The sequence below is a fragment of the Phoenix dactylifera genome, chromosome 8 (assembly GCF_009389715.1).
Source record: "Phoenix dactylifera cultivar Barhee BC4 chromosome 8, palm_55x_up_171113_PBpolish2nd_filt_p, whole genome shotgun sequence".
Classification (NCBI taxonomy): Eukaryota; Viridiplantae; Streptophyta; class Magnoliopsida; order Arecales; family Arecaceae; genus Phoenix; species Phoenix dactylifera.
Window position 1 is genome coordinate 22790423 of NC_052399.1, and position 11865 is coordinate 22802287.

At 39.6% G+C, this 11865-nt stretch overlaps 1 protein-coding gene across 2 annotated transcripts; it reads left to right on the plus strand.

Annotated features, from left to right (window-relative positions):
* LOC103702026 (calumenin) lies at nucleotides 1-11504 on the plus strand. Of its 2 annotated transcripts, none has more exons than XM_017841550.3 (8): nucleotides 1-620; nucleotides 2222-2324; nucleotides 2405-2470; nucleotides 8478-8648; nucleotides 8731-8827; nucleotides 10818-10947; nucleotides 11036-11104; nucleotides 11207-11504. In XM_017841550.3, the coding sequence occupies exons 1-6, from the start codon at nucleotides 62-64 to the stop codon at nucleotides 10935-10937; spliced, it is 1116 nt and encodes a 371-aa protein (XP_017697039.1). In that variant the 5' UTR covers nucleotides 1-61; the 3' UTR covers nucleotides 10938-10947; nucleotides 11036-11104; nucleotides 11207-11504. The 2 variants fall into 2 exon arrangements, with proteins under 2 accessions (XP_017697039.1, XP_017697040.1); XM_017841551.3 differs by having other exon boundaries at nucleotides 62-620; nucleotides 11204-11504.
* The last annotated feature ends 361 nt before the right edge of the window (nucleotides 11505-11865 follow it).

Consider the following 11865-nt stretch of genomic DNA (forward strand, 5'->3'; position numbering starts at 1 on the left):
CTTCCTTGTTCCGTCTCCCTACCAAAATTAAAAGAAGGGCGAGAGGTGGAGGCAAGGAGCGATGGGAAAGTCCTCCGTCCCCGTAGCTCTGATCTACGTCACCGTAGCTATCCTCCTCCTCGTCCTCCTTTCTCTGGCCCCTAGCCGCCCTCACCGCCCTCACCGCCGCCTCAAGCTTCGGTCCTCGTTCTCCTTCTCCGCCCCGCCCGCTGCCCACGACCGCCGGATCCCCTTCGACCCCATCATCGTGGGCATCGAGCGCCGCCGGGAGGACCGCGAGTGGGAGCGGGCCTACTTGTCCCCCCACAGCGGTGGCGGCGATTCCGCCCCGGCCATGGAGGCCCAACCGGAGTGGGAGGACTTCGTCGACGCCGAGGACTACATCGACGAGGACCGTTTCAACATCACACATCGCATCATCGATCTCTTCCCCAAGATTGACGTTGGCCCCGCCGACGGCTTCGTGAGCTCCGACGAGCTCACCCAGTGGAACCTCAAGCAGGCGGAGAGGGAGGTGATGCACCGGACGGAGCGGGACATGGAGCTCCATGACAAGAACCGCGATGGATTCATCTCGTTCCATGAGTACGAGCCCCCCAGCTGGGCCCACCGGTTCCATGGTCAGTAAGAATCGATCCCTAAATACGGTTGTTTCCTGAATTGAAAAGTATCCGCATTCCAAGTTGTTCATTTTTCCCTAAATACTGCAGTTTCTTGAATTGAAAAGTCATCGCATTCCAAGTTATTTATTTTTCCTCAACTCCTTTTTTTCCCTTTGTTGTTGTTGTGCCTGCCGCTGCTCGCAAGTCATGGTTTGTAGAACTCTAAGTGTTTTTTCTTGAAAAAACATTTCTTCTTGATTTAGTTTCCGAGTTACCAAAGCAAACCCAAATTTTGCCTTTTCTTTTTATTTTTCATTTCTTGATTTAATTGAATATTTTAGAGCGCTAAGGTCATGTTGGTACTTGGGATCGCAGCACAGGGACAACTGGGGCTAGTGGCAAATCTACCTGCATTAATTGTCACTGTTGTTGTTGGCGTACTTTAAAAATTTCAGCCTGAGTAATAGGTTCAAAGGTTTTTAAGCTTCTTGGACAAGAAATGGGATTAACTTTAAAAAATATTTTTTGAGGTCGGAAAAGATGGAAGAGAAAGATTCAGAAACATGACGATGATAATACAAGGGTCCTGTTAATGGATGCCCTAGGCATTTATTATGAACAATGTCATGCTTATCCTAGTAATCTGTCGGAATCTGATTGGAGTTCAAAATGTGCTTAACGGATTATACTTCTTAAGCTGTATATGAACCCTTTATTTCCTACTTCCTGCTTCAAGAAACAGATTTCAGCCACTTGTACGGTGATAAAAGAGGAATGAGTGTGATTTAAAGTAGTGATTAGTGGAAAAATTATGGTGGTTTTGTAGGGAAAATCATTAGAAAATATCTGACGCCCAAGGATTTAGTTAACCATAGCTAGATGCCCAAATGAAAACAAAACATATTACTACTTAAAACCAAAAAATACAGGTAATTATCCATTGGCATTTCTCTAAATGTGAGAAATTGGCGATACTGTACATGAGATGCCAAAACTTTTGAAACATAAGTTGCATTTATTCTTGATATTATAACTACTTAATGTCCTTTAATTTGATAACCAATGCCTTGATAAAGCATTGATGAAAATGCTCACATTATTTTTTGTATAAAGAATAAAACTTATTGGCTAAATATCTAAACAACAATGGATGCTTCCTTTCTCCCTCTCTAAACCTTCTAACATTTTTTCATGTAAATTGTTGCTTCTAATTCATGCTAAAAATCATATTCAAGTTGTTGGCCCTTCTACCCCTCTCTTGGGGTTTCCTTATTTACTTTTTTTAATTAAAAAAAAAAATCCATGCAAAGTACTCACAGCAGTCTCCTCCAAAATTATCCGCACTTTTATTTTAATATTGATTTTACCTCTAGGCAAGGCTTTTATTGTTATTTTTGACCCAATCCTATTATTATCTTTAAATGAAGAAAATGCATGTGGCCCTTGTTACATGAAAATGTTGGGGTTGGGACAACATTTATGCATTCGAGGTTCTATATCCAAACCTACGTACAATTTATAGGAACCTCCAGGAACTCTTATGCAGATAGGACACGTATGTAATTGGTTCCACTTTAGACAACCTTATTTATGTGCCATCATTTCCAATTTCTTGCCAGATAGCAATTCGACTGATGATAAAGTGGGTTGGTGGAAAGAGGACCACTTCAATGCTTCAGATGTAGATGAAAATGGTCTTCTAAATCTAACTGAGTTCAATGAGTATGTTCTCTGCTTATGTTTATCTGTGATTTCCGCCTCTTAGCTTTTGCACTGATATTTCTGGATTCTGTTCCTTTTAGCTTCCTACATCCAGCGGACAGTAGCAACCCAAAGCTGATGCACTGGTTGTGTACAGAAGAAATAAGGTGCAATTTAATGCCTAATCTCAACATATTTTGGGATGTGGGATGAAATTATGTATTACTGACAAATGGTACTTCAAGCTCGATCTTGCATGCTTGTTTATATATGCTTGGAGATATAGTTATTTTTATATATTTAACCTCAGTAAAACTTATGCATATGTACATCTTATTATCTCTCTATATACAAATGTGAGCATTATTTATAGATAACTTACGAATAAATTTAGTATTTGAAAATTTGATGACCATGTTTGTCGAGTATGTTTATCCAATTTGTTCTTGATTATCAATGAATTTGTTTAGCTTTTCATATTTGAGTTTATAATGCATGCCTACATATTCGCAACTAAGGCAATAGAATATATGCATAGATCTGCTAGATAGTCTTTTTGTACACTCATCTCACTCAAACGTAGATTTAAGAAATTGTGGGGTTAGGTGAGGTTCAGGCTGGGTCATAGATCAACATCAAGCTAGATCTTCAGCTAGCTCAATCTGACTTTAGGCCTGAAATTTAAAGGCTAACGTTGGCCTAAGATTAGACCATAAGGCTCGAGCCCCACTTAACTTGACTTGACCATGCTCTTTCCTCCTTCATGCCACCATCTCTAGCCTCCCCATTTCTTCCTCGATTCTTGTTTCTTACTCCCTTTATGGGCCAACTTCCAATACCATGCAAAACCAAAAGCCCGGTCAACCCTAGTCTTTCCAATAGCCTCCACTAGAATAAACAGCTTGTCTAATGAACATCTTTGTCAGTATTCGTAAATACTTAACCCTGGTCCATCTTGCAATTGAAAGGGAAAGGAGAGATGGAAAAATAATGAGATGGAGGATTTAGGGTTGGTGGGTCAGTGCCTTGATGCCTTTGCAAGTAGGGGACTTCATGATGCTCGGCGATTATCAAGAGGACAAAGGTGGGGAAGGGGAAACGAGATTAGATAACAGAGGCTTCAAAGTAGGAACAGAATCACGGATGAACCATCAAAGATAAAAATATTGTCTAATACATTTCATCAAATCATCAAACTAGGTTAGGTTGGGCTTATTTTTATTAGACTTGGATATGCTTAAAAGTTGATCACATCTAGAAATCTGGGTTTGGTGTGGCCTTTTTGGCTTGGAATGCCTACCCAAGCTTGCCGGAATTTGGCCAGATAGGTTGGGTTGAGCTAGACATGCTTAGGTCTTAGCAAGTTTAGCTAACTTATCTTTAGACTTAGTCTAATTCACGTAAACCCACAATGCAATTCTTTGTTTTGGATGAAAGAGCTAAGTGTTCTGTAGAGATCTAGATCTAGAATGTCTAGGGTGTTGCATTGTTTGGTGCATGGTCTGCCGTACCGGTCCGGCCTGGGACCGGTACCAGATCAGCGTGGAATCCGGTACCGATAGTTTACTGTTGAAGAACCGGTTCGGGACCGGTACGGGACCGGTTCGGACCGGTACGCCACCGGTACGGACCGGTACGCCACCGGTTTCATACCGATCCGGGCTGCCACTGGTACGCCGACCGGTACCGGTACGGCGGACCTTGGTTTGGTGTAGCTTCAATGGTTGTTTGGGTGGGGGAGTGGTTACTTTCAAGGATTGCTTTAGTAGGCGGAGCTATAAAATTAAAAAGTTTTAGGAGGGTAGGCAGAAATTAAGAAGATAAAGATGTTTTGTCTAAGGATATAACAAAGTCGCAGAACTTGTTTTATTCTAGTTTTAAAATGGGTCAAGCTCAACACAGATGTATTTTCTCAAACATTGGAATTGCATTAACCTACAACATTGAAGAATCGATTGATCATTAACTGATTTATTTTTTAATTATCCCTAACACCATCATTAGAGGTCGAGAAAGCCATTAGGTCAGTTTTGAAATGACCGCTTGCTTATGCATAGAAGGCTACACGATAACAAAAACACTTGATTTGGTTCAAATCTAGAATAATCCAAATGAAGTCTCTACTTTTTGACATTCAAATTTGAATTTAAAGAGGTTTGCTTATGCTATAGTAGAGATCAAGATCCGCAGTATCGAAATCGACATGCATGCCGGTAGGCCGGCGGTACGGTATGGTACGATATTGTGTTGTGCCGTCCCCGTTTGTATCGATGAAGGAAAATTGGAAAGGAAGGGAGAGAGGGAGAAGGAGAGGGAGGAAAAGAGAGAGAGGGGGGGGGGGAGGAGAAGGGAGGGAGGGGGAGAGCGATGCTGAGAGAGGGAGATAGAGGGGGCTTGGAAGCCCTCCTCTCCTCGTTTGCTCGAGCAGCTTGGTGGTGCCCCTGTTTCGAACAATATAGAGGCTCGAGGTGAAGAGAGAGAGAGGGAGGAGAGAAAGGGAGAATCAGGGGAGTGTGAGGGATGCCAGGAGAGGGTGAGAGAGGGGTCGAAAGCCCTCCTCTCCTTGGGCGCTGGGAACAGGGGCTTTGCCCCAATTTTCAATTTATTTTTATTTCTTTGAGTGAAGTCAGCACAGAGCTTGCCAACTTCACTGAAAGAACAGGGAAAAAAATTTCGACGTCATTTAATGGCAAACCCTATGCTGACTTCATTTAAAGAAGTGAAACAAATTTAAATTGGGGTCGAGTCCCTGTAGCAAAACAGGGGCTCCACCCATCGCCCCTTGCGGACGAGCAGAAGAGGAGAGGAGGGCTTCTGAGCCCCCCCCTCACTCTCTCCTAGTTTCTCTCTTGCTCCCCTTCTCTCTCCCTCCCTCCCCCTTTTTCTTTCCTTCCTTCTCCCTCTCTCCTTCCCTCGTCAATTTCTCAAATCGAGGGTCGGAACTGTGCCAATCAGCCCTCGGTACGGCTCGGTACGCGCCGGACCGGATAGTTTGGGGTGGTACGTTGGTCCTTGGCAAAGATGATTTAGAGTAGTGCAAGAATTTAAATATAAAAGAATAGCAAATTGTAAAGAAGAAAAATAGGAGAAATAGATGGGAGAGAGGAAGAGGAGAAAGTTAGGAGGGTTGCGGCCTTCCTATAACCAATGTCCACAAAACTGCTATCAGAAAGTGTATCGATACATTACTGGTATGGTATGGTTGATACAAATGATACACACAGACATTGAGATAGGCTCTCAACACTTTTTTTCTCATTCCTAGCTATGATACCATTAAAAGCCAGGCAATATGGGTAAAAATGAGCAGTATGGGATGGTTCTGCCTCGTTCAAATAGGGACAAGCTGCTTCAACTCACATAATAGGTATTGTACCGTTATGGTATGATATAGTACATAGTAGCACAAGTCAGTATGTCAGACCTTAGTCAAAACCTTTCAAAAAATAAGACTTCTCTAATGGAGTTAACTAGCTAACAACACTATATGGACTGACTAGACGCCATGTTGACTGACAATGGGACTCTAAAAACTCTACAAATTAATCTTAAAAAAATGACGAGAAAACTATCACAAAAATAGAAAAAAAATACCTAAAAAAAACTTTTGTATCATCCTTAAATTTTTGAGTGCATCAACATGGAACTTCAAACAAAGGGTTGGTTATAGAGCAATACTCAAAACTAAGAAAGCTCTATTAGAAATGGAGCAGATATTTGAGTAGTTTTTATTCCTAGCCTAAATCCTAAAGAATGGAAAACTGGCAATAGAGGGGCCTTGAATGAAGCTCATATGGCTAGTTGCCTTTGGCAGGGAACAAGATCTATTCCCTTGGTCGCAATTTAAGCTCATGTAATCAAGATAAAAGTTTCCATGGTTCCCCTAAACTTGCAAAAAGTGTAGATGAAAGAGAGGGGGGGGGGGTGTTGTAACATGTAAGAGGTAAAAGAAACACAATCCCAATAAGTATCTCCAAAACAACTTGAAACTTTTCAAAAATGCATGAAAAGCAGATGGAATGCCTTTTGGATAATAAAATTTCCATGGTTCAATGATATGATCACGTAGAAACCAACTGGATTGACCAAATGTTCATACCCTTGAGACCATTACCTGCTCTATCTTATGTACTGTTATATCGTTGTGCATGTCCATTAAATTGCTTAGGTTGCTACTAGATGTTGATGACCTTAGTTTGAGCACTTTTTTGGATTCAAGGTTTCAAAACGTGGCCCCTGCATTTTTATTGGACAGCACTGCATAGTTCTTACATGGTATGGTAGTTGCTTCTATTTTTTATTTAAAATATTAAAAAAATTCATCCAGACTAGACATAAGAATAGAAACATAGAAATAGCCAAATAAAAAATAGAAAAATGAGAAAAAATAGAAGAGTCAAAGAGTTGCATATTTAGGGCTTGGGCTGATGTAGTTCACTTGAGCACCTAAATACGGCCTGTCCACATAGAGTGGCAGGCAGCCTAGGCACTATGAGAGGCAGTTAAAGGGCCATATTTGAATGTGCATTTGCATAGACCACTTTTTGAACACTTCCCCTCGAATAAGGATCTTCCTAATATGTTGCAGATAGCTAGGTATTTGTGAAGTGAAGGTTAGCGATGGTTGTATCTCCGTAACTTCTACTCAATCCTCACTCATGTTAATGAATCCCACGTGGTAAATATTGTACTCGCTTGTTTAAGTCCTATACGATCAAGAAAATTTCCTTTTGGTACCTTCATTTCAATGAGGCATGCTTAGTGCAAAATAGCTGATGAGGTAAATGTCAAAAAGCTTTATGTCTTCTCTGACTTTTCAGGGGTCTTAATCATTAATGAGGAAGGCTCATATAAGTCGAGTGGGGTTCCTCATTGATGTTCTTAAACACATCTATGAACTGCTAACACATTATATCTTCATCCTTCTGGAAGTAATCTGAAGTTTTTCTTCTCCTCTGTGGATTGCTTCTTAAGAATGGAACCAAAGTCACTCCATGTAGGATGAGATGCCTTGATGCTGGACCAAATAAGTGCAGTTTATTCATATGCCGTCACCATTGGTTTGTACTTCTTTCCACGAGAATCACACAATAATGCAATGACCTAGATTCTGATACTATCTAAACCTAGTGTAGGTTTAGTGGGGAATTAGATTGCAAAGATGATGAAAATACAAGGCATTGGAGGGAAGGTATAAGATACTATGTATAAAAAGAGTTGTCAAAAGGATTTATTCATTAAATCCAGCACACATAGAAACAAACCTCTTTATGAAAAAAATCCCTGAAAATAATTGTCAATGCTACATTTTTATGTTGCTTTTGCATAACATTATAAAAGTACAACCATAAAATCTTTTTTTTTTAATCCTCAAGAACTTGTAGTTTAACTATGATTCTTTGTGTATAATTCAACTGAAATTATGTTCCAATTTTTTGAACTTTGCTATTATTAAGAACTTTACTAGAATAACAACCTTTGAATGGTATCCTAGTCAGACTAAAGTATGATGACTTAGTTCACTCGACTACTCTAGTCAACAGACTTTGTTCCATGTTTTTGAAACCAGAAAGACACTATCTGCTAAAAGCTGTGAACATCTTCAGAGCTATAATCTTGCTTCAACATAGGCCTGAAACAAATTTACGCATGAATTTGTGACTTTATAGAGGTAACTGGCTCATTTATTACTTTTCTGATTTTCTATGAGCGGGCAATGCGAATAGGTCAATTTCTCCATCATTCACTAATTCCATCCACAATGATCATTGGTTCTCCACATCTAGTCTATCCACAGGATACTAATGCTTCCACAAGCCTCTAGCATCTATTAGGCAAAGCCTTCATGTTCCAGGACAAGTTTATGAAGAAATAGGAAGTTTTACAGACTAGGAATCATGTATGATTTTATTGCATATAAATTTTTATGGTTGTTCTTATGTTCTAGGTTATTTTACAAATGCTGTATATGCAAGCATGGCCTATTTGTCATGTAGCCTTTGGCCATTGGTCCCATTAGTGGATTTATAATGCGTGAAAAACTTCTAGATCATTGCCCTCAAGTTGCTTTTTCATAGTATTGTAACTTGAGATTCTGTAGAAGACAGTAGTTAAGCATACAGTAAGAGCATCATTTATGATGGGTTTGCTAACTGGGCTTGCTTTTCTTTTCAGGGAAAGAGATAAAGACAGAGATGGAAAACTAAATTTTCAAGAATATTTTAAGGGGTTATTTGACTCACTTCGAAATTATGATGAAGTTTACATTCCTACAGATCAGTCTGATACTTCAGTGGAGGCACCGGCTAAGAAATTATTCTCAAAGCTTGACCAAGACAATGATGGGTATGCTTCAAGAGACCTGTATTTGCTATCTTAAATAGGGTGTCGAGCTTATTTGGCATATTCAAGCTTGATTTCTTTTCAGATTATTGTCGGAAGATGAACTACTACCTGTAATTGGCAATCTTCACCCATCAGAACATTACTATGCAAAACAACAAGCTGATTATGTTCTGATGCAGGTAATGGTTAACTATGTATGTATATTTTTTAATTGTTATATTTTGCTCTCTGCTTACAAATAGCAAACGAAATACTGGTGATCGTCTTCATTAGCATGTATATCATCTCCTAGGAACAAACGAGTAATTTTTTTTTTCAATTAGCAAAAAAAAAAGGTCAAAAGTGTTCTCTTTGCCATAGCAATGCTCTCTCTAGTGCTAGAGATCAACTACCACTATTGTAGTGAAACAAATGTCGAAATTTGTTTATAGTTCATTCAATTCTATCACATGTTTGCCCAAGTCCAAGGCCTGTGATGCTAATAGTGTGACAATACAACGTCAGTTGTTTGGATTATTCTGTCATTATATGCTGCTATATTTGAGAGTTTATAATAACTTTCAGATATATGGCTACTCTTTTTTGTTTTTTCTTTCTCCACTCAATTGCCCGAGCTTCAGATCTGAAGAACTAGAATATGTGTTAGCTTTTCAAAATTTGTGTTCCTTATCTTCCTCAACTTCTTTGCATGGTATATATTTCTAGTTTTGTTTGTTATAATTCTACAAGTATACCTGATTGAGAGTGTGATTTTAGAGGACTTACTGGGGCGAGTGTGTACTTCCCAAGGCTAGGCAGTGGGCAATAACTAAGTGGTTAAATTTCAGAAGTACCATTATGGTTCTGGGTGTCAGCTTAGTCATACATCTCTATGTCAAAGCATCATGTAGTCATTAGAAGTATAACACTATGTTTGGTTCATAGAATGAGGGCCGGAATCAGAATCCCAGCTTTGGCCCCATTGTAATGTTTGCTTAATGCAACAAGTAATGAATCACGATTTCTTCAAATAGAGGAACTGGAATTTGATTTCACTGTTAAATGGGCGGAACTGTCTCTTGATTGGATTTCGTCCCATGAACAATTTGTAGATATTCTGATCAAGTGCTCGTCTTCACAACATTATTGGCTTCTCAAACCAAATTGTTTGGTAATAATTAGGTCTATTCAGCCAGAGAGCACTAGAAGGAAAAAGAAACAAGTTGTCTTGTCCTTGCTCAGCATCCTTCAAGACTTGATTTGCAAGCGTTGCATGCATGGTCTGCCGTACCGGTCGGTACGGGCCGGTACCGGACGGAACCGGTACAGTACAACTATATTTTTCGGTTCCGACTATTTGCAACCCGTACCGGTGGGTACCGGCCGGTACCGACCGGCTCGTACTGACTTCAAATTTTTTTTGGCTTTTGGCCCAAACCAGCCGATCTGGTACAGTACCGGCTCGATTCGGTATGGTACCGGTACCGGTGCCCACCGGTACGTCGGTATTGTCGGTACAGCGGACCTTGGTTGCATGTTTCCCCTCTTTCTAAGCTGTGCATCTCTAGTCCCTTTCTGCTACTTCTGCCTCTGATGCCGTGATCAAATTAACATCCACTCATAGCTTCTTCTTCTTCTTTCTTTCAGGGGATTCTTCAAATTAATGAAGCACTTTAATTTTATTTGCCATAATTCGACTTTTGTGAATCATACTAATATGGTTAGCCTTATTCTTCTATTACAATTTCTATGCGTTAATATTGCTGTTAGCGTTTAAGAAGATCAATTGTATTGGAAAAGGCGATTGATTTTTTTTTTTTTCTGATGGATTACTGGATCTGGGAACCGAGTTTTTTTTTTCCATGTAAGCAATTGTGTTCTACACTTCTTCAGTTATGAAATATTAGATATGTGATTTGAGTGGGTAAAGTTTTTTTTATTCGCATCTATTGGTTTTCCATGTTATTAAGGTTTTTGCTTTTGAGGTAGGAATACGATCTTATTTTCAGACTAGTGAGATTTTATAATCAAAAGCTCATAGTTGTACTATTATGTGGAGTGGTAGGTCTGGTATATGCAAGCTCCTTAACTAGTCTTTAAGCTTCAGATTTTACTTCCATAGTTCATATAATGCTTCCAAGCTCTTTTTCAGAGATTCAGTAATGAGTCTAATGACTGGCACCTCTGCAGGCGGATACAGATAAAGATGGGCGCTTAAGTTTGAGAGAAATGATTGAAAACCCTTACGTATTCTACAGCGCTATTTTCAGTGAGGAAGATGAGGAGGGATTTCATGATGAGTTCCGTTAGTCATCTCCAGGTCTGTGGTGGAATTAATAGTTTACTAAGTACAGTGCTTTGGTTTTGATTGACTATATTTGTGGATCCATCTATTTCTTTGTACACAGGTTGGAAGACTGTATATTAATTATGTCATACAAGTAGTCAAAATAAGCTTTGTACTATTCTATTTCTATGTGAGTCCCTTGTACATCTTCTACTATTTATTATAAGAAACCCGTATAACTTTTAATCTTCTAATAATTTATATTCATGATGAACACCTTTTGTTTTAGCAGGTCTGCATCTGAGCTAACCCTTGAGCATAGCAGCACAGGGACAATGACACCTGGATTTTCCATGATTAGCTACATGGCTGATTCTTTTTATTTTTTTTTTTGTGCCAGAAGATCAACGTGTTCCACATCTAATTGCACATATGTAGAATAGAATGGCCAGTAATGTGTATTACATTGTAATCTTCTCCCCCTCAATTTTATTTGCCAGATTGTATTGTCTTCTTTTCCAGCATGATGATGGACTCAGCAGATATGTTTTCTGATGTATTGAAATTTGCTCTTGACTACCTTAGACTGATCAGAGCTGCTCTCCATAGTCCATACAATTACTTAACTCACCTCCGAGTCAGACTTGCAGCATGAGGTTTTCTTTCACCTATTTCTTGAGTCATCACATGGGAGCCGCATCCTTTGCCACCCCGGATCTTTAAATTGTGCTGCTACTCCACTCAAAAATACGAGACGAATATTATTCATGCAAATTTTGAAGAAATTTTTCCGTGGTGAATGGTTTGTGATGTTTGGGTAATGGCAGCTGACTTGGTGGCGAAAGCGAAAGTATTTTCTGGCCGTGGAAGAGCAACAAGAAGTGGAAGCACGAGGGAACAAGAAGGTGCAAACAAATGAAGCAAAGGAAACAGCTGCAAACCACTGGTCTT